This window comes from Cydia splendana, chromosome 18 (genome assembly GCF_910591565.1).
Source record: "Cydia splendana chromosome 18, ilCydSple1.2, whole genome shotgun sequence".
NCBI lineage: Eukaryota > Metazoa > Arthropoda > Insecta > Lepidoptera > Tortricidae > Cydia > Cydia splendana.
In genome coordinates, this window is record NC_085977.1 from 10,516,028 (window position 1) to 10,539,404 (window position 23,377).

Consider the following 23,377-nt stretch of genomic DNA (forward strand, 5'->3'; position numbering starts at 1 on the left):
AACTGTCAATGTCATTTATGACAACTAGCACAGTGCATCAGCTGGCGTTGAATAGTACATGAATAGTATTTCATAGTAGTATTTGTTCGCATCTCTTGTTTGTGTAATTTCAGCGGCTATTGTCGATAAATAAACATTGTTATGCCTTTTATTTAGTTCAAAGTCAGAAAACAAAACACCTTTTTTAAACAACATAGTCTAAATTGTGAGTGCTGTAACACCGAGCGCTACAAGATACACACGATACTTATTGTTTGTAATTTCTTGTACTTATTGCAATCACAAGTTTTGCTTGTAGTTTTTAATGAACACCGTGACTATAATCGAAGTTTGATAACGTTTTAAAGCATATACTGAGCGTAAAAATTTAATAGCTGTAGCACTATTGTTTTTATATCGATTTAATATCATCGATAAGGTCACGGATGGAGGCAAAATTAAAGGAATATCGCGCACTTCGACGTCGCAAAGAGCTCATTGAAAACGCGAAGAACAAGATTGAGCAATCCAAAAATAAATTTGTGGATTTCATCACCCCAAACTTCTTCAAAGAGATGGAAAAGGCAAAAGAAGATGAGGTGTTGTTGGTACGTAAAGTGATTGGTTTGTCTTGAAAATGTCATGGTTAAACATTTAGTGTTAGAATGTTTACAAATCCTTGAATTTTTAATGCAGATTAGGTGTGGATTGTGTGCATTATTATTGTTTTCTTAGACGCAACAATAGGAACAATAAAATTGAATGGTTTATTTCGAAATTCCTGGTTATTTATTAAGGTTTAAGCTACTAGACTAGCTAGCGATAGATTTGTTCAAGAATCCATTCTTTGGATAATTTAGAGCTATGATAATCTTTAAATTTATATAATTCCCTGCATGTCTAGAAACTAACAAAAAATACAGAATGTTTTCTTTCTACATTACAGATCGAAAATGAAGAGCCAACAGCTTCAGAGTACCCTCTCCACCAATTAGAAGGTAGTACAGATTTAGCATCAGAAACCAGTGAAGTAGAAGAAACCTTGGCACCAGGATCACAAGAATCTTGGCGATACTTCATCATCAAATGGACCATTTACACCATAATATGGCTTACACTATATGCATTCTTCCTGAAGATACAATTTGGTGCAGTCTTCTTTGTATTTTCCGTTTTAATTGGGATATATCTAAATACTAGAACAGGGCCGAAGAGGAAGGGAGAAGTGTCAGCATACAGTGTATTTAATAAGGACTGTGCCAGCATTGATGGCACACTGAAAGCTGAACAGTTAATGAAAGAAATGATGTACGGTTCTGCTGTTCGGTAAACAGTGACTATTCTAATTTATTTATTTTGTATATAATATAATACTTATTATACAGGTCAACAATAAAGAGATTGAAATCACTCAATACTTTTTTTACAAGGCAAATGAAACACAATTCTAATATTTCATAAATTTGACTTTGGTTTTATTTATTATATTTACTTACAAATCTTTAATAACAAATATAATTGTTCATGATTATAATATAAAATATATTTTAGTTAACTTATACTGCAGTACAATATTTAGTGTGCTTGGTAACTGGCATCTTTGTTCATGAACATTACAACATTAACTAGAGTATTTGTGTATAAATCACTAACACAACTGTACATAAAGCATCAATGACATAGCCTACTTAGAAATGTACTATAATAATATAATATAAAAGAAAAGTATAACAACATTTGAAGACATCCAAATTATATTTGTATATATACTGGGCCCTGTACTTCAGTGGAGTAATATCAAAAAGAATAATATGATAATATTGGAAATTGAAGTAAATATTAAAACAAAATGGCTGATTAAGCTTTGATTTTCTAATAACAGTATTACATGTGGATTGTAACTTTAAATGACAATTTTAATTACTAGGGCTTAAATATTAAGCTAATAAAAAGTCATCCTTTTAAAAATGTCCACCTATTCCAGAGCCCTTCTGGCTTAAAGTTCACACTTTGTATTTGATTTACAAAAGATGTTACTATAAGTAATAAAATTTTAATATAAATCATCCAATTAGAATCTACGCAAATAAATAAGATGGCACATAAATAAAGTTCATTTATAGACCGACCGCTTAAATGAGTCCTCGCCTGCGCGGTACGGGGGCGACGGGGTAGGACGACTAAGGGCCAGTTGCACCAACCACATTTGACAGACTGATCAACGTCAGCCGGCGCGCCCCGGCGCTTTACTATGAAACTTTCCATACATAAAAATTTAGCGAACTCTTTAACGATACAAACAGTTCGGTGCAACCGACCCTAAGGGTGGCGGGGAAGATGCGGGCGGCAGGCGTACGGCGCCCGCACCTTCCCGACTCATTTAAGTGGTCGGTTTATAAACACTGTAGCTGCCTTATACTTAGGCTAAAGTCAGAAATATACAATGTTCCTGTTTTGCCCCGAGAGATCAGAAGAAGTGAAACTTCACCATTTGAGCAAACGAAGATGGAAGGAATGTCAACATTAATACAAGTATTATAAGGCCAAGTTTTGTAAAGACCCATTATAAATATCATTAAGGTATGGTCAATATGGGTAACATTGTTTGTGTAGGTAAGACCGTCTACACAATTTAACATACCTGTCGTACTTAAATATTCGTACCGTATCTAAACGCGTCTTAACCCTTTACCAGGCTAAGGGATATATATGTCCCACATACGTCACTTCAAACATGTGTTCTATTTTCGATGAGTAAGACCGATATTCGATTGTCATTTTTGAACTGTCAGCCTGGTAAAGGGTTAAGCATGCTTGGCAGGGTTTTTATATTGGTACCTACATGTTTAAGTTTCATATAGACGATCTTGCCTTAATAAGTTTTCAAAGAGGGTTATATGTTCTTTACTGCGGATATACAGCCAAAAGAAGGATCATTTAGATGTGAAATAGCCTCTTAATTTATGTAGAAGTGTATGGTTTGTATATTACTCAAGTTTGTGTTTCATATTTAAATTTTTGTACACAACAACAACAACACAGACAAGGGACAACCCTTTAAAGCAAGTGATCATTATAAAGAGAATGCCGCTAAATAATCTCAATATGGATATTAATTTGCTAAATATTAATATTACACATGGCACAATCACTAATGGAAGAAGGAGACCATTCTTTTTTCTACACGAATTTTCCTTTAACTAATAGTTATACTAAATTTATATTGATACACACACTGTAGTAGGTACTTTTTTTTCTACGTATTTATGGTGAATCAGGGCAGTTTCAACCATGAGACAACTTTGATAAAGTAGCAATTAGGGTAGAGAAGGTATCGTTGGGTATGTGGACGTACAGTCATACACAGTGGAAGTGTATAAATCTTATACCACTTTACCCCATGGTTGCAACTGTCCTAAATTATGCCATTGCCAAGAGTTCATTCACGAACGGTCTCGAAATTCGAAAGTGGACAATAGGTATAAGGCACCGTCAGTTTATATTACAATATTGGACAATTCTTACTTATTTACAGTTGCATAAAAAAAAACATGGCAAAAGTATCTAGTCTAACATTTCAGGGTTCGTTACTTCATTTACAAATAAATACCTACATTTGTAGTATGTAAGTACTAATAAAATGCCCGAAAGTATTTTGAAACTACAGACTTATTACACATCTTGGCTAGATCCCCTGATGTATGAAATACATTAGTAAAATGCCTGTGTGATGACATGCATTAGATTTTGAACACTATCGTAAAGATTACAAAGTTGGTTTTACAAGCGTTTTTTTGCCATGCCAACCATTTATTGTTTAGGCCTTTCACTATACATATATGTACTATTTTCAGAGGTCAACGAGTTTTTATAATTGCCTACTTTTGCACAGGCTTCCGTTAAAATTGCTGAAGCTACTTATAAACTTAAAATACACGTAATTCATATTTTTTTACACTGTGCTTTCGTAAACCAATGCATTCATTCCTCAAAACACCATCTTTTTTTGTACAATTATATTATCATGCCTCACATTATTAAGAAAAATATTATTTTTAAAGCTTATTAAAGTTCCAGAATCAAACGAATACGAATTACTTATTATTATCATTCAAATTAAGGGGTACATATCTGAAAGTTGGAGACATTTACATGGTAACACCTTTACCTTTATGTCAGGAAGTGTACCAAAACATTGTTCGAGTATTACTAGAGTTGGAGTCACGTGAATACTCTTTATTTAACTAGATACATTCTATTAATGGGGCCTATATTTACAAAAAAACAGATATTTGTCAAAATTTGAAGTTAATTTATATAATACTAACTACTATTTGTAGTTGCAATAATTAAGTATACAACTACAACATTATAGTTCGATTTTAATTGATGAATTTATTGACTTTTGTACATCGTATGTCACTGCTCGGTCAATATTGACTTCGTCCAATATTAATGTACATCAGTACATGTATATGTACGTATTTATACGAGCCATCTCATACTACCAAAATTCTTCATGAAGCGTTGGTAGCAAAGTAAGGCTTGCTGCTTTCTAACTTGAGATCGTGGCTTCGAACCCCGGCTCGTGCCAATGAGTTTATAAGAACTTGTGCGAAATATCATTAGCATATTATTACGCGGGCCATACTGAAAGTTTCTGGATTCTGATATATGAGAAGACTTATTTTTTCTAAGCGGCCAGTCCAGGTATTTTCAGTATGCCCTAAGTACCTATGCAGGCTAGAAGATTTTTCATAGTTCATGTTGTTTCTTAAAACTGCATTTTTTTATGAATTGCGCGTTTGTCATTAAGTAAACGTAGATTTACCTACTTGTAAAATATGCAATTAAATACTTCAATAAGATTTACATATTAAGGTCGTATTGTGTTCGATATATTGAGACCACCTTTAATACTTTTACTTGAATGGTCTACAGTCTTATTGTCCACAATTATTAGTAAATTTCTTTATATCCAACAACTACACTAAACGGTAAACCCTAAAGCTGCCCATCTCTAACACAATCGTGTGATCGTGACGAATATTCGATCTGTGCATGACTATCTGATTGAGTTAACAGCTGTCAAATCGAAGGCTGTGCGGTAAAACCCGATAAGTCGTGCAAATGGGTTTTTGAAATTAGAACTATATGTGAGAGTTGTTATTTAACTGACAAAAATATCTCGATTTGTCGGGTTTGACCCATTCCTCGAAAAAGTCCCACGAAGGTCATTCTTCCTCCGCTGTGCGTTGTCGTCGCTTATATTACTCCACCACGCACTTCGCATGTAGCTTTATTTTATTACAAATACCCTTGGATATATAATTTATTATTTACATCTAGACCCGTTTCAGAAACAAAGTTAATTCTGTAAATATTAAAAGTTTGAACGAGCCTTCGACTTCCCTTGTTAGAAATATCAATTAAAAATATTCAAGTATAGAAACAGAACGATAAAAAATCAGCTACATTCTGGTACACTATCACAGAAAATCACATCAAAATTGGTCCGTTAATTTCTAACGGGGTCGTGGGGCGTGGTATGTTGGTTACGTATTGCCAGGGCCGGACTCGGGGCATTTAATAAGAACAATTAGTTAACTCATAAATTGATAGCATCCATAAATCGGCCATTACTTATAGATTTACCTCGATAACAATGTCCGAGTCCGGCTCTGCTTAGTTCTCTTATTCTTCTCACAGTCTTTTTCATTTTGTTTCGTGTACTTCAATAAATATATGAAAATTGTACTACTACCTATCATTATCTATTGTCATGTGAATTCAATACGTTACACCTAACTATCAAGAGCTATACGAATTACTAAAATATCTGTACTCGTTCAAAATAGTGTTGACTAGTAGGAGAATGTCATAACTAACGGAAATAACATTTATATCTTAATTACTACTAACACTAACGCGTTATTTGTATTTGCACCTTAGCAAAACGACATAAGGCTCGTTTTATAATGGATGGCAATTGACGCTTTCAGTCTGCTGTTAGCGGGGCCGTTGTTGTAGGAGTTTGAGATCTATTGACAGTGTTAGGGGTCTGAGATCTGTTGAATTTGCTACAAAACGGCAGTCTCCAGAAATTGGGGCCGGGCAGGAATGGGTTGGCGTCGTCTCCGCGTTTTATGTCCGGTAAAAGGAACACTACGCTTGCAGCGATTATCATATGCCAAATCGAATGTACAATCTTATAATTCTGCTCAGTCTGAAGAAAAGCAAAGCAGATCAAACCTACACCGACCAACAATATGCCTATAGGCAAGAAAGTTGTGTAATACGATCTCTTGAACATTAACGCATGAGTCTTTCTCCAATCTAAATACCAACTTAAGAATAAAAGTCCGCATCCAATCGCAACAGGTAAAATAAACGCGACTATAGAATGCATGTTCCACGTAGTGAGTAAAGCTATGATTATTGCACCGATCAGTTGTAATGAGGATCTCAGTTTCTCACCCATGATGGCCATGGCCAGTAATGTTACCCAGAAGCACATGATACCGCAGTAGAAGTCTCCGAACTGTAGAATGTTCGGTCGGGTGATACAGTAGGCTACCTGAGCGGGCGCGTCGCAGGCGTGGTAGAATGTAGAGAAGACCATGGTGAACCCATACATCATGGCTTCGGTGTAGTAGAGTCTGATGATGGCCACGTAGATGGAGATGAAGAAGAGCATGTTGCTGAGGGTGAGGAGTAGTACTGACACGATCATGGATACGCTGCTGTCCATCCTTGAGTCGTCAGAACAGTCCCAGCCTGAAATTGTAAATAATGATGGTTAGTTATTTTGTCTTTATTTTATATGTAGATGTTCATACAATGTACCGAATTTGCTGAGTTGTCTTCCAGCTCTTGTGGAAAAAATATGCAAATGATTTTAATTAAAATGTAACATTGGAAGTAATCAATAGTCCTTGTGTTATATTTATATAATTAAATGTATAATGTTTACAATTGCTGGAGCAAAATTTAATAGTCGTTAACTAATTACAGTAATTACCATAGTTAATATTTTAACCACACTGTGGTATACTGAGTAATAAATTGTTATTCCGATTTTATTATCCTGTAACGATCCTATTTACAGTCACCAAGACTACTATCCAACAAGAACATAATACTAGGAATCGTTACATGCCTTTTAATTATTTTACAATTGCAAACACCTGGATTAGCGCTTAATATCACAATATGTAGGATTAATTGCCTACCTACGTCCTCTAAGTTAGGGTCAGCATTTAGTAGTGATGTAGTTGTTTGTTTGTTGTATAGTTAGCCTGTAAATGTGTACATTGACTGCTTTATTTTCAAGTTCCACGTTTTATCTTTCTAATTTTAATTAATTGTCAAAAAGTAACCATCGAAATATATGGTATAAATATAGCAATATAAGAGCATATTTGAAAGTTGCGCCCATACTAGAAAAATTAAGAGTACATCACCTAGCGTAGCATGGGCCTGGGATGCAGAGGGATGGAAGAAAGTGGTGACAACCGGCGGGCGACAGTCAAAAAATGTTGCACCGACCGAATGGGATTTGTGCAACATAATAATAATAATAATAAACTAAGTTATCCTCACTATTAGAAGTACATATTAGAACAAATTAAATTATTTTCAGAAAATATTTTAATTAGTTTTTATTTCAAGTACCTAGACACACTACTATATCCACCTACCAGCCATACTACTACACTACACTGTACTATATATACGGCAGGCACCTGCCGCAATAGCAGAGGACGCTGGTTCGATTCCAGCCTGGGGCACTGGAGGCCTTGGTCACTTTTTCTTATAGTATATGGCATTTATTTCAGTTTAAAGTTATCCTCCTACTTACAACAAATTAAATATCCCATTTGAAAGGCTATGTTTCACGCTTATAGAATATATAATTAATACTCACTTCCGTAACCAGCCGTGCAGGAGCAAAAAGACATAATCAGTCCCCCGAACGTGTTGAGCAGACAGCTGCCGTGGTTCCCGCAGCGGCCGCCAACACAAGACGACGAGGAGATCGACAGCACCACGGTCACGTTGCAATCCTTCTCCCCCTCTCGCATCGACACGTTCCCCAAGTCTTCCTCGTCCCTGTCTAGCACGCTCGAGTTCACGTAATACTTCGTACCGTTATCAAACGTCCGACAAGGACAGACGACTTCATCGCAAAACAAACGGAACGTCAGATACCACTGCCCGTCGTCGGGAAAAGGAATTATCACTTTATCGTCTATGGACTCTGAGTCCGTGCTGTTCAAGACGAACAACGCCGGCTTCACGTGATCGTTGTATTGGCAGTGTCCGGACGATAAGGGCAAGCTCGTGTGACCGATGTCCAAACAGATCACAACGCGCATATACTGGCTATCCTCCGTAAACGCCAGCAAATTTCCTTGGGCACCTTTCCGATCTCTTTTCCATCCCATGTAATATTTCAGGTTTTTCATAAGCAGACTAGCTTCCAAAGCTAAAGTGCCTCCGATATCTAAGATTTTGGTCACCGGAAACCTTAAGGACTTCACTTCGTCCGAGGTCAGATTGACTAAGCTGGTTGCGTCTTGCAAATCAGTGGTAGGTAAGCCGTAGTCGAATGTGAAAAAGCGACCTTTGTCGTCGCGCATAAGGTCTATAACGGAATGATTGCTGAGATCGTCTTCTTCCGTTCTGGCATAGTATAGGTTGTTACAGTCATTGATTTTGGTATCATTTTCGGGGGTGTAGTGTTCTATTCTGAAGTAATGCCACGCGTTTGGATGAGGAATGAAGTTTACTGAGTGTACATTGCTGGCTCTTGGGTCGAAGTAGCATGAGAGGAGGTTATTATCTAGAGAGGGTTGGTATAGGGCTTCTATAAGGAAGATGACGTCTCTGTCAGCACCGGCAGTGTTCGTGATTGTAAAGTTGAAGTTGACTGGTTGTATGTTGTCAACGACCATACATTTGTAGGTAGCAGGGATATTCGAGTAGGAGATGGTGATGCCCTGGTCACAGTCTATAAGTCGGACGTCATCGTCTATTTTCACTTGCAGGTCCGTGTATAAGATTGTGTGGCAGTCGGCAACGAGACCTGGAATGAGACGCCAAGAATAATGAGTGTTGCTAGGTTTTTTTAAGTAAAATTATCTTTGGACCCCATCAGTGCACTGTTGACGCTCTAAATACTCGTGCATTTAAGTTTGGGTATAAAGTAACAACTACCTGTTTTTATCATGACTTTAAATATCTTAAACAGCGAATATTTATATATAAATACATAGTATAGTTTTGTATAGAAAATACCCAAACATTTCTAGTATTTCCCAAACGAAGTGGAGAATAGTGTATAACTTATATTATTGTTTTAAAACGACAAAATAAATGAGGAACATTAACTCGGGTATCCAGACAAATTTGATTCTTCTCTGTATAGACCAAGGACACTTATATTTACTGTAATGCCGTAAACACATACCATACATATTCGTAAAACATTAGGACACCAGGTACACCCCTCTCCACTACTTTAAGTTAAGTTTCAAATATGCATACCTACCATACCCCAGTCAATACCGATTCATATGACGTACAAAATTAGGTTCACATTAGATCATCTAGACCGAACAAAAATCACTGCTCGCGCTAGATTGACATCACTGCAATTGTGATTGTGCCGGTTTCCTGCCAACCTATTTACCATCTAGCCGTTGAATCTATAATAAAATGAGTTTAGCGGTATCTCTGTATGTCAACGCGGTATTTTGTACAGTACTACGCGTCGATCTCAGGCAAAGGTAGTTTTCTGTCTTTGAAAACCAACAAAGTTGTTAACGCGCATTATAGATATTAAAAACAGCACTCCAAAATGACCGTCGGCCTTACGACCTTACGAGTATGTATTTTTAATAAGGTTTACCACTTGTCAGCTAAACAGTGTGGACGATGGGACATTGTTCAGGTAAATTGGTTTCTAACAATTAAAAATTAAATCTTGTGGATAGACTTCGTGCGCCGAATTATTTTATTTTGGCATTTCTTGTTTGTAATAGTTAAGAATTTAAAATACTCGTAAAGAGTTTTGATATAATGTACATATTATAGTGAAAAACTAAGTTGGGACGCTGTTTGCAATCAGCGTATGATTTGTTCAACACTTATATACGTGTACCTAATTAGAAAGAGCATTATCGATTTTAATGTTATTGAGTGAGCCATTTAACCTTAGCGGACAGGACAATAGAATAGAGGTGAATAGCTGAATGACCTGATTGCCCGATATACTAGCTAGTACTATAATTAACGTAATAGGGAAATTATAACAAATTCTCCAACCAAAATCCGGCCTAAAATTTTAACTTGTGTATTGATTGTCTTTGTTGACTTGATATCGCGTAGGTAGGATGGATAGGGAAGTGAGCGGGGAGCAGCAGAAAATGTAACAAGTTATCGATTAGTTTAGTATTAGCCATTCAAAGTAAAAATAACGTTGTTTATAATATTTTATGTGAAAACTAAAGATTTGTGACTCAATCAACAATAAAGTCTTTTAGCTAACTAGATTATAGTTATGGTATATAACAATAGAATTTACTAATTTAACTTATGTCTGCATCATCATAGTCCTGCAATTTTTGCCACAATATGCACGCGGTATGTTACTGCATGCTGGGGTCCGCTTGAAAATGTACCCACTAATAGGTACATTTGACGCATTCACTACTTTTTACGAAGTGATTGCTATCCAACCGTCAAACTCAGAGGATAGTTTTTTGGAATCCGTCCGGTTTCCTCGCGATTTAGGTATTCACCGAAAAGTGACTAGTAGGACCTCTAATAATTAACAGTATTTCGTGAAGTCTAAGAAACTCTGGTACTGGATTATGAACCCACGACTCCCGGTTTGGATGTCACGCGATTTACTCTGACCGTCTGACCAGAAGTTTTAATAGTTTTACATATTTAAATTAAAACTAGTAGTTAACCCCGAACTGAGTACTCGCGGTTTGCCAAAAATTATATAGAGCGATTGACTTTGTTGCACCTACCCACTCGTATAGTTCGACATAAAATAGTAGAAAATAATTTTCAAGAAAAAAAAACCGACTTCAAGGGGGCCGGTGAAAGATTATTGTACATAGATGGTGCACTATGTAGAAAAGGAGGTAAAACCACCCACTTTTCTAGTAGGTAGCATTTCGTTTCTGTAAGGATCGCAGTCTAGCCTCACGAACCCACTTCTCTGATAGCAGTTCGGTTCTGTGAGGATTGCAGTTCGAACCTAACCAAAACACTTTTCTAATAGCATTTCGTTTCTGTAAGGCTCGCAGTTCTAACTCTAACCTAACACACTTTTTTCGGTTCTGTGAGGATCGCAGTTCAAACCTAACCTAACCCACTTAACGGCGCGTGCGGTGCGGTGTACGGGGGTTTGAGCGGAAGGGGCTAGTAAGTTTGGCATCATTATACTTTATACCTACATTTTATGGTAGGTAATCATAGTGGTTTATTTAGCTTAGGTATCAGTGGTTTTCCGGGTCAAGGTCCGAGTCCGGGTCCGAGTCCGGATCCGGGTCCAGGACCAGGTCCAGGTCGAGGTCCAGGTCTAGGTCTTGGTCCAGGTCCAAGTCCGGGTCTAGGACCGGGTTCAGGTCCAGATAAGAGCCCGGATCCGGGTCAGGTCTGGCTCCAGGGCCAGCTCCGTCAAAATCGAAATTCGAAATCGCCAAACGTGTAGTCATTAAAGAGTTCTGTTCTGATCATCATCAGCAGTTCCACTTCATCAAATGCGACAGTTTTTAATGTAAATTCTTGATTTTCTGATGAAAATACACAAATCTCTATACGCATGCCTTTAAGATTTGAGGAGTTCCCTCGATTCCTCATGGATACCATCATCAGATCTCGAGCTTGACAAAAAGGTGGCTAAAAACTTGCTTAACAAACATAACGAAGAGGACATATCGCCAAACATGAACTATGCGTCGTTGAAGAGTTCCGTTCTGATCTCTGATCATCATCAGCAGTTCCACTTCATCAAATGCGACAGTTTTTAATGAAAATGCTTGATTTTCTGATGAAAATACAAAAATCTCTATACGCATGCCTTTAAGATTTGAGGAGTTCCCTCCATTCCTCGTGGATCCTATCATCAGAACTCGAGCTTGACATAAATGTGGCTTAAAAACTTAACTTTCTTAACAAACATAACGAAGAGGACAAATCGCCAAACGTGAACTATGCTTCGTTGAAGAGTTCCGTTCTGATCATCATCAGCAGTTCCACTTCATCAAATGTCACTTTTTTGAATGTATATGTTTGATTTGTTGATAAAACACATAAATCACTATATATATATGCCTTTAAGATTTGAGGAGTTCCCTCGATTCCTCATGGATCCCATCATCAGAACTGGGTTTTGACAAAAACGGGACCAATCTGTATGCATATACATACAATCTAAAAAGGTTTTTTCAAAATCGGTCCGGTAATGACGGCGATATGGAGTAATGAACATAAAAAAAATCACAATCGAATCTCCTCCTTTTGAGATTTGGAAGTCGGTTAATAAATGAGGGCGCCACTTTCGACGTAGCTGTCACATTTTTGACGTAAAATGCTTATACATGGCAACAATTTATAGGCTGTCTAGCCATTTCCGTCAGTAGAAAAAAGCGGCTAAAAATGTAGGCGCGAAGGGTTATCGTCCCATAGAAAATTTGAATATCGCGCCTTTTTCTACTGCCAAACTTGTTTGACCGACTATAGTATGGAAATTATAGAGTTCCATTTTATTTAATTTCTACTATTTTATGTCCCACTATAGGCGGCAATGGATCAAAAATCGCATGGATATATTACAAGGTCTGTGGAGCCCTTAACTGATACTGTATCAGTGGTAAGCCGAAATATTTCCTGTCAAATGCATGAATCTAGAATATACCTGGATCTGGCATGAGTGGTGGGGGTAACTGACAGAACGGGATAGTCCTATGTATCTTTCAGTAGGAGTAGCAGCGAAAGAACTATTATTGTTTGTCCTTGTCACAGTCTCACATTTTATTTGTTCCCCACCTTTTTTTTAGTATGGATAATGGTGGCAACAAATGAATTCGACCAATCACAGCGTCGCATTTGCGTATGTTTTGTCCCTCACCGTGGCACGCGTATACCACTTCTATACGATCCTACCTTCTATGGTCAAATGTCAAATACCTATATTATGTTTATTTTTATCTTGCTAATTATTTCAAAATGGTAAATTTAATAACGATATTATAAAAGTGCAAGCCGAGCACTTTCATTTGATACCAAACTCGACGATATTTTCTTGCAAAAAGATGACCAGAATAGCACTGCCCTCCTAACGAAAAGTGCAATAACTCGAGTTTTGGGTCAAGTTGAGTTATATACATATTCGCGTTGAGCATAACGAGTTCTATATTTTCTTCTTAGACAGTTTTAAGGTATCTGTAACGTAAACATGTTTTTTATTAATCAAAACTGCAATATCTGAGGCAATGACTTGTGATTTACTTATGAAGAACGACATAACTGTAGTTATCGCTCTTATGCTTAGTAAAATTGTGATATCAAATGTTAGTCCAATAACTAATCATAAACGCCATAAGTGAAGTTGTTACACTTATGTTTAGGATTGTCGAAATTTTAATGATAAGTTTATTTAATAACAAGGCAATACAACTAAGTTATTGCATTTATGTTTAGGAGGATGGGGCACAGACAGTATATTTTTACCAATAACGGTGCAATATGATGGCAAGTTGTCGCATTTATGAGTAGTAAAATGTTCACTGCGGGGCCAAGGGTACGGAATAAGTTTCCATTTTGTGCCACAAGCACCCATCAGTCGCCTATTTTTGTTCGATTTTTTTACCGAATAATATAATTGCAATAGTGAGACATGAAAAACTAGTATTATTTACCAGAAGTAGGCCTCTAAAAATAAATGTTTATTTTTTTATTACTTGTGTTATTGTAATGCTATGTCATAATATAATCTTTAATAGAAAAAAACCGACTTCTCAAAATAGTTTGAAATGCCATATATACATTATTGGCTGGTATTTAACTGATATAGTAATCCACTTCGTCACCTTTTTCTCGTAGCATATTTCGTTTCTGTAAGGGTCGCAGTTCTAACCTAACTTTACCCACTTTTCTAGTAGCACTTCGTTTCTCTAAGGGTCGCAGTTCTATCCTAACCTAACCCACAAAATCGAAATCGCCAAACTATGCATCGTTGAAGAGTTCTGTTCTAATCATCATCAGCAGTTCCACTTCATCAAATGCGACAGTTTTTAATGTAAACGCTTGATTTTCTGTTGAAAATACAAAAATCTCTATACGTATGCCTTTAAGATTTGAGGAGTTCCCTCGACCTCATGGATCCCAGGTTTAGAACTCGAGCTTGACATAAATGTGGCTTAAAAACTTAACTTGCTTAATAAACACAACGAAGAGGACAAATCACCACACGTGAACTATGCGTCGTTGAAGAGTTTTGTTCTGATCATCATCAGCAGTTCCACTTCATCAAATGCGACAGTTTTTAATCTAAACGCTTGATTTTCTGTTGAAAATACAAAAATCTCTATACGTATGCCTTTAAGATTTGAGGAGTTCCCTCGACCTCATGGATCCCATGTTTAGAACTCGAGCTTGACATAAATGTGGCTTAAAAACTTAACTTGCTTAATAAACACAACGAAGAGGACAAATCACCACACGTGAACTATGCGTCGTTGAAGAGTTCTGTTCTGATCATCATCAGCAGTTCCACTTCATCAAATGCGACAGTTTTTAATGTAAACGCTTGATTTTCTGTTGAAAATACAAAAATCTCTATACGTATGCCTTTAAGATTTGAGGAGTTCCCTCGACCTCATGGATCCCATATTCAGAACTCGAGCTTGACATAAATGTGGTTTAAAAACTTAACTAGCTTAATAAACATAACGAAGAGGACAAATCACCACACGTGAACTATGCGTCGTTGAAGAGTTCTGTTCTGATCATCATCAGCAGTTCCACTTCATCAAATGCGACTGTTTTTAATGAAAATACTTGATTTTCTGATGAAAATACAAAAAATCTCTATACGCATGCCTTTAAGATTTGAGGAGTTCCCTCGATTCCTCGTGGAACCCATCATCAGAACTCGAGCCTGACAAAAATATGGCTTAAAAACTTAACTTGCTTAACAAACAACAACAAACATAACTGAACTATGCGTCGTTGAGGAGTTCCCTTCTGATCATCATCAACAGTTCCACTTCATCAAATGTCACCTTTCTTAATGTATATGCTTGATTTGAGGAGTTCCCTCAATTCCTCATGGATCCCATCATCAGAACTGGGTTTTGACAAACACGGGACCAATCTGTACGCATATACATCCAATTAAAAAAAGAATTTTCAAAATCGGTCCTGTAATGACGGAGGTATGGAGTAAAAAACATAAAAAATTAAAAATTAAAAATTAAAAAAAACATACAACCGAATTGATAACCTCCTCCTTTTGGATTTGGAAGTCGGTTAAAAATACACTTTTGCAACAACCATAATAGAAAAAAAAATTAAACACATCGTCTTACTAATTAAAACTGCAATGAGTAAACTACTTATTGTACTTAAGATTCAAGCATACAGCACAGCACCATACTATAATTGCTTAAAATAATCGTAATATCTTGAATTACTAACGATAAGTGCAATAAGTAGACTACTTATTGCAGTTATGGCTTGTAATTATATCATGTCTGTATTGGACCATCCTAAGCATAAGTGCGTTTGCTCATTTTTTATAGTATAAATAAATAAATAAATAATTATTAGGTACGTACAAATAAACTCAAAAATATTATCTATTTTTTGGTCAAAGTTTCAAGTCAATAGGATGTGTAATATTGGAGATATCAACTAAACAAATTTAAAATCTTTTACCGCGTTTTTCTCGAAAGTAGCTTGACTCTAGTTATTGCACTTTTCGTTAGGAGGGCAGAGCAAGACCCCCCACAAATAGCTTTTTAGCCTTCTAAGCTCTTCTAGTTCAATAACCCCTTGATCGAGCCTGTTCATAATTTAATGACTAAAATATAATGCCTTCAATTTTTAATGCCCTCAACTACACGTTTACCCAATTTCATTTAAATTAGAACAAATTTACTTAAGTTCTTGAGTATCAAACTATCCTCTGATAGTTCAGCTTAAAAACATCGAAATGCCGGGACGTGCCCCTAGCCAGCCGCGTGTCCCAAGTCGAATGTAAGAACTTCGTTCGCTTCGCTCGCTCGTTCGAATATATTGCCATCGTTTTATTCTGTAGGTAATACAAGTGTTCCCAATCTTGTTTAGCCCTGCTTTAATTAATTGTGATAGGCTGCTGCTAAACATTAATTGGCTTGATGTAGAGTTGTAGACTGTCAATGAGTTTTCCCATAAATTAACATCATTACGTGGTACGTGATCGCGCGACCCCACCCTACGGGAGCGCCTGTGTACTTGGTCGTCTCGAGGGCGTAATATTATCAACAATGTATTATACGGCCCATCGATTTGACCTTTACCTACTAAATGGGAAATCTGCCACGCTGTCGCCTACATTGCTTAGATGGGTAACGAAAAATACAAACTTTCATAAAAATACTCTAGCGTGCGGCGTTGCGGCGTGGCAATATGAAATTAGTATTTCGAATTACTTCCGTTGATGATAGAAAAATAATGACCTCAATCACGACTCTATCGGTGAACACACGGCAACTTAGTACGAATGCAAAATGCTAGGTATACCAAATATAGGTAATAAACAGCCATTATGATATACAAATTGGTCCACTAGGCACTTACTAGATCTGAGAGCATATACGCCATTGTCCAAAAATCCTAAAATTAGCCCCCGATTTCTCACATAGCACGAGTTGTAAGGTATTGTAAATTGCAAACCTGATGGCCACATTGATTCTAGCAATTCATCTGACCCGACGTCACGCACACGCACCAATCATTCAATGTAGTAAGTAACCGTTAGATGTTGTGAACCGTTTCGGCCTACTTATCTAGATTTCTAGACCTCGCCCAGGCATCTATATAGGCATAGGCAGGTTACCCTATAATTCAATCTGGCTGCACTCATGCAATGTACCAATTTTCTGAGTAAGTATAGACAATTGGTATGTAGGTAGAGAGAGATGTTTAATAAGAATAATAAGTAACGGTAAGGTTTATTGAAAATACTTCATAATTACTCCCTTTTTACTTTCGTTGTCAAAATTCTTAGGACGTGATTTGTTGACGAGATTTTGGTCTACATTTGTCAATCAATACAATCGTCATCGGCTCCTTTTGAAGGCTTGGTCCTTGACTCTGTAGTAGAAAGCTTTAACAGCGTATGATAGGCGCTCTCTTTTATATATGAAATATCCACGTACCTTGCTGCTCAACCTTCTGAGTCCTAGGATCCTCCCATTTCCTGTACACCAGCGCGTACCAAGACCCAGGCTTGGGGTGAATTATACTGTAGGACTTATTCTTGCCATCCGACAGCAATTCCACCGTGTGTATAGTGTCCCTGGTTGCCGGGTCCACGAAGTCTTTAGGGAAGGGGTACCCGTCGGGGTTCACGGCTGGGTAGGAGCCGTGCTTTATGTTGATTATGACATCTTGAGGGTCGCACCTGCCTGAAAACAAATGAACGTTTACCCGAGGGTTACGCAACGCACGCTCGACGCTGACGCCGACCGCCATGAATGGCCACAAATGTATGGCGGTCGGCGTCTGCGTTCAGCTTGCGTTTCGTGGCCGAAGCGTGAGTCTGCTGACCCTGCACTAGACTGTTCCGCACGGGAAACAATCGTTAAAAGAAATATATTAACGGAAAGTGTGTACAAAATAAACACGTATTTGTCCGTAGCATAAGGTGTGAAAAACAAAGAAAAGAGCGTGACAAATCCACATGTTATTGGCGTTTAGGTAAGATTGTAAACAAAAACCTATAATCTTTAACATAATGCCAAGAAGATGCGTGATTTCAGCCAGGCTAAAAGGAATGCAGTTGTTAAACGGATACGTATGAACCTAAAGTTAATTTAGTAATCAATTTCTACTGGTATTCTTGTTGCGAAGTAGTCAAGTGTCCTACAAATGAGAGTCATGTGTCCACGACACGAGTGAGTAATTTAGACTGATTAGATAAGTTTAAGCATTTTAAGCCAAGCGTGCGGTCAACCATTTTTATCATACATTCATGAAATTGTTTGAAGATAAATTGCAACTAAGCAATATAATTATCGGCGCTACTTTGAAAAGAAAAATACTCGTATCTTGTTCTGACAAAAATGTGGTATCTATGTAATGGGACGCATACAGTGTTACGCCTTTCAACTTTGAGTTTGTGTGCGAGATACGAGATTTTTAGTAGTGCCGAATTGCCGATATGCAATATTTGATTGTAAATAAACACAATTCTATCATAAAAAAATCTGGTACTTATAGGTACAATCGCCTGCGCTCGCGGTGTTTCACCCTTAGGGCGATACTCGTTTGAACGCCTTGCAGGTAGCCGCTCGTTTGCAAGGATTAAGGCAAATTTTTCTTAACTTGAACACCGCGAGCGCAGGCGATTGTACAATAGGTACTATTCATTCATTAATTATATTCAGAGTTTAAAAACTAGACATACATATTTATAAATATCTATCTAAGGGTCTAAGGGCGAAAAATTTATTGATAATAGTTTGCTGTATCGTCAAGATATTTAATATCATTATCTAATGCGCCGTTTTGAATGTAGGATTTTCAATAGAAAATGACCTCTCTCTCGTGATGCCATACTACGAGTAAAAGTACGAAAAAAATCGAACTTATCACCCAGACAGACAAATAGATCTCCTATAGCTATGACTAATTATTATTATAACTAATATGGCACGACAAAGTGTCTTAAAGCTGGTTTATCCTGGAATCACGTAATAATCCTAATATGCCTCAGGGAATTTGGACAATCAACTGCTGACTGGTGTGACATCAAGCCGTTCGGGATAGTGACAATGACAAAGAGATGAACACGCAAACATACATACCAAATTACCTATACTTGCTAAAACATTGACTTTTCTGTTTCAGATTCTTTAACTCAGTGTAACAAAAAAATCTTTTCGACTTTTACGAGGCCGGAAAGACGTCTACGTCTACTAATGCTAAAAATACCTATTCCGCGAGAATTTTGCTAGAAAACAAATAGACCATTTCGTTCGACGATCCGCAGCTACCTATAATAAAAAAGCTCAAACGTAAATACCTATATTAAAATAGCTCTAATGTACACCTTATCGATCAGGCTTGAGGGTAAACATTGACGAGTTATATTAATTGCGCACCTACCTGCGCTGCCTACCCGTGTAGTTCATTTTAATCTCATCGCCTATTAATAAAAATATCTTGTTAAGTTAAAATGAACCTTCAGACAAGGGATTTAAGGCGTAAATTATAGGCGCGGCGATTAACAAAGGAGTGATTTGAGAACACATTAGGGCATATTTACCGCCATTAGGGTCCCAGGGTAGTCCCCAAAGTAGACCCCAGATGCGTTGGACCGACGACATCAAAAGGACTGCGGGGAAGAAGTGGCTGGACAGGTCGCACAGAACCGTGACGAATGGCGTAAAATGAAGGACGCCTACACCCGAAGGGTAGAGAAGGGCTAAAGAGAGAGGGGGAGGAATTCGCAACCCGCGGGAAAAAAGAATATCGTGACATCGTGAGACCGCTTAGCATGACTTGCGTTTTCGCGCGCGACTCCATACTTGAAATCGCGCTTGACATAGGTACTATGCCGCGCGAGACAAGTGCGACAACGTGCAATGCAAGTCATGTTAAATTACTTAAATTGTTAGCCAACACAACTGAATTCCTTAGCTAAGTTTTTAAATGAAAAGGTAATTGGTTATAAAATATTTACGACGCTTTGTTGTTGACCACTCGCTCATACTTTGATTTCGGCTTTCTAATCATAAGACGTATAAAAGTGTAACTCTACAAATAAAATAATTTAAAATAAACATAATTTTAATATAAACAATAAGCTCTAGCTAGACCATTATAAACTTATACCTAATAAATTCGTTGAAGACTGAATACTCTGAATAGGTAAGTACCTACAGTATAATAAAAATAAAGATTTTTTTATTAATAGAAGTGGCTAATTAATGAGGGAGTTCTGAGGACACAAAATAGTATCATACAGTTTGAGAATCCAGCCCTTTCACTCACTGCACTTACACAATATCAACTCAAGTTCCAGTTACAACTCTGTTAATATGGATGGAATTCCATTCACTTGTCCCAATCAATTCAAGTCACAAGCAATATTTATTAGAGATACATGACAAGCCCGTGCTAGCCCTGCAATGGTCGCAACCACTCTGAATCACTGTAAATAAATACTGATGTAATTGGCTGCATCAATCAATCAGTTCTAATGATAGAATCCTGTGTCTCTGTGATAGTATATGGACATGTGCCATGATAGTAAAGGGGATGATATCATGCTAAAGGTCCAAGGTTTGACATGTATATTGTATGTGCAGTGCATTAAGAGATATCTTTACCTAGCTATTCTGGATATAACCTACATATTAATTTCAAAGAGCTACCATTGTCTAAATGTTACTAAACTTGACTAGTTAATATTACATTTTTGACGAAGCTTGTTGCAGAAGTTATGATTTGTAGTAGTGGTAATGTAGAATATATAAATAAGGTCATGACCATACATCGGGGTTTTCGGTGCGGGAATGATTTCGTGTATTTATAACTTTGTTTATTGTAAAATCTGAGGAATTAACCACAAAACAAAGATAAAGCTCATGCATACCCTTATCTTCTCAATCTTCCTGTATGCTTCCGAGACTTGGACATTGAAAGCCCGGGCACTTAGAAGGATAGACGCGTTCGAGATGTGGTGCTGGCGCAGAATGCTGAATATATCTTGGACTGAACGCTGCACAAACGAGTCTATCTTAGAGGAGCTCAATATCACCACAAGGCTATCCACCATCTGTACCCAAAGAGTCCTCAAATTCTTCGGCCACACAGTCAGACGCGGCACGGACACGCTAGAAAGGCGCATGATTACCGGGAGTGTCGACTCGACGGACGAAGGAGTAGAGGGCGTGCACCCAGTAGATAGTCAGATGTGGTCCAAAATATTACCCAGACTTCGCTCCAGGCAACAATGCAGATGGCCGAAGATCAAGAGGCCTGGAGAGCAGTGGTAGGAAGAATAACCCATAGGAGTCACGTCCCTCAGACATGAGGTCACAACCACGAAAAAGAAGATTGTAAAATAATTACCAAACTATGAATTAAACATAGGTAGTTAGATCCAAATGTGCTTATAAATGTTTACAGTTTTTACCTGTTATTTGGATAGTGTAAAACTTTCCCACACCGAAAACCCCGATGCATGGTCATGACGATGCCAGTGAGGACTATGTTTATGTTTTGATGAAGCATGTGGCAGTTTTTTTTTATGTGGCGGATTACCATTGTGTTTGATTATGTTTGAATGAAATAATAAATTTTATTTCATTACAAATTACATAGATTCTTGAGTGTGTCTGCCACTTTGTAATTCAACAGGTAAATAGTAAAGTAAAGAGCCAACTGGGGCTCGAGTACAGGCATACCAACTGAAGCCTGTGACAAAGTCATTAAATGGGGCAATGGGGCCTGTGCCTTACACTCTGCAGGTAAGTTTATTGCCCTTTATGCCCGCTTTCAACCAAAAAAGGTAATAAGCAGAAATGCCTCCATTTTTGACTGAGAAGACCAGAGTAAAATGGAATTCCACTATTATTCAGTGGAAGACCATTGCTAGTTAAACGTGGCCCAGTCCGCTCTCTGTGGAATGTGGCGTTACTCAAAATTAAACAGCAATACATCAACTTTATTTCGCGGAGTCATGCGTCAAAAATAGTGAATTGTTTTAACCTGCGTAAATAAATATTATTGCAAACATTACACAAAACACCTACCAATGTTATTTAAATGAAGCTCTTCAGCCTGGAATGTGAAGCGTGCATCGCTAACGTCTTTCCTGACGGGATAAAACACAACAGACACAGTGCGGTAGCTTCTGTACATATATACATCGGTCGCTATCTGCCTAGTGACCAAATGGTAGTCATCCAGTATCACTGTGCGTGTTTTCGTCAATTGGTCAAGTATCCGTTTCCTGTTCGCCTCCTCTTCGGCTTCTTTATCGCCATTGCATGCCGTATTACACACATAAAATAGCAAAAAATACAAACTGATTTTCATATCGCCTAGTGCCTACCTGAAAACTGATTAAGACACTCACTGGGCACTTTTTGATTTTAATTAATGTTTATCATGTATCGTTATCGAATATTTGGTTATCGTTTAACTTTGAGTATTATTATCTTGATGATTAACGATCGAAAAGATATGTTAACCCACTGGAGACAGCACCACCTCCCTACTGCTCCCAGTGGCCAATGATACGTCACTGTCAAAATACTGTGAACCCATCATAGATTTAATATAAAGAGATCCCGTCTCAGCGAGCTGTCACTGTTGCCACTTTTGTTTAGTGTACGATTAACAATGAGGCCCACCTTGCTGTAGCCATGTCGATAAAGTCATATCGATAAACTATCGACATTTCTTGCAATTTTAATTTTACTTCAAAGGCTTAACGATACCTAAAATGACCAAAAACGCTTTTATTCTTTATTGTGGTTATCAGATCACAATTTTATAGTCACGCCCCAGCAGGGAACCAAGAGAAAGTTCAGATATTTAATTAAAATACATAAATACCTCCTAAAATAGGTGTTCCGCAATAATTGAATTATATTATTATATTATAATATATTCATTATCCATTAGCATTTCAATTATGTTTATGTTTAACGAATATTGAAGCTTCAATTAATAGCTATTTCGTTCCGCTGTGTAGCGTTTATCGATATATAACATGATTAAAATCGACTTTTCACATCCCTAAAAGAGCACACATACACGTTTTTACGCAAACATACACAGCCTGGATGCATCAAAAAAGCAGGAAGTTATATATTAATCGGGAGCGAGTTGTCACTTTTTTTGTCATACTAAATTGAACCTTATCACCGAGCCAGAAAGTTGTTCGTACCAGACTAGAGAAAATGGTCCACATGAGATAGAAAAACCAGAGCCCCATGTCTCACTCGCACATGTTGCCAATGTAAAAAAGATACCATTGTGGCAGTATTTATATCAATAAACTACTGAAAGTAATTACCTTCTTATACTATTTTAATGCTATATTCCGATTGCAGTTCTGATATCTTTTAAGTAATTTGTTAATTATTATGATGTC

General features: G+C 37.3%; 3 protein-coding genes across 4 annotated transcripts in view; 2 read left to right on the forward strand and 1 right to left on the reverse strand.

Moving 5' to 3' along the window:
• The window catches only part of LOC134799584 (dynein regulatory complex subunit 7), a 186,353-nt gene extending 184,247 nt beyond the window's left edge, over positions 1–2,106 (forward strand). Inside the window, exon 15 of the transcript XR_010145430.1 lies at positions 2,092–2,106. The gene's annotated coding sequence lies outside the window, so the exon portion shown is untranslated. The remainder of the gene's footprint in view (positions 1–2,091) is intronic.
• LOC134799594 (SAYSvFN domain-containing protein 1) lies at positions 63–1,389 on the forward strand. Its single transcript, XM_063772030.1, has 2 exons — positions 63–587; positions 926–1,389. Exons 1-2 carry the CDS (start codon positions 426–428, stop codon positions 1,307–1,309), a joined length of 546 nt encoding a protein of 181 aa, XP_063628100.1. The 5' UTR covers positions 63–425; the 3' UTR covers positions 1,310–1,389.
• Positions 2,107–2,155: 49 nt separating the features above from the next.
• LOC134799585 (uncharacterized) lies at positions 2,156–22,503 on the reverse strand. 2 transcript variants are annotated; one of them, XM_063772020.1, is made up of 4 exons: positions 22,029–22,503; positions 17,424–17,672; positions 7,907–9,067; positions 2,156–6,756 (listed from the first exon to the last, which is right to left on the reverse strand). In XM_063772020.1, the coding sequence occupies exons 1-4, from the start codon at positions 22,312–22,314 to the stop codon at positions 5,978–5,980; spliced, it is 2,475 nt and encodes an 824-aa protein (XP_063628090.1). In that variant the 5' UTR covers positions 22,315–22,503; the 3' UTR covers positions 2,156–5,977. The 2 variants fall into 2 exon arrangements, with proteins under 2 accessions (XP_063628090.1, XP_063628089.1); XM_063772019.1 differs by having other exon boundaries at positions 17,424–17,668; positions 22,025–22,503.
• Positions 22,504–23,377: the final 874 nt, after the last annotated feature.

Bases quoted from the DNA above. Each gene is read 5' to 3' on its own strand.
- LOC134799585 (XM_063772020.1), bottom strand. From the start codon at position 22,314: ATGAAAATCAGTTTGTATTTTTTGCTATTTTATGTGTGTAATACGGCA. The intron at 17,673-22,028 runs GTAGGTGTTTTG...ATTTGTTTTCAG, and splicing joins GCTTCATTTAAATAACATTG to GCAGGTGCGACCCTCAAGAT. The intron at 9,068-17,423 runs GTACGTGGATAT...GTCTCATTCCAG, and splicing joins TCAGAAGGTTGAGCAGCAAG to GTCTCGTTGCCGACTGCCAC.
- LOC134799594 (XM_063772030.1), top strand. From the start codon at position 426: ATGGAGGCAAAATTAAAGGAATATCGCGCACTTCGACGTCGCAAAGAG. The intron at 588-925 runs GTACGTAAAGTG...TCTACATTACAG, and splicing joins AAGAAGATGAGGTGTTGTTG to ATCGAAAATGAAGAGCCAAC.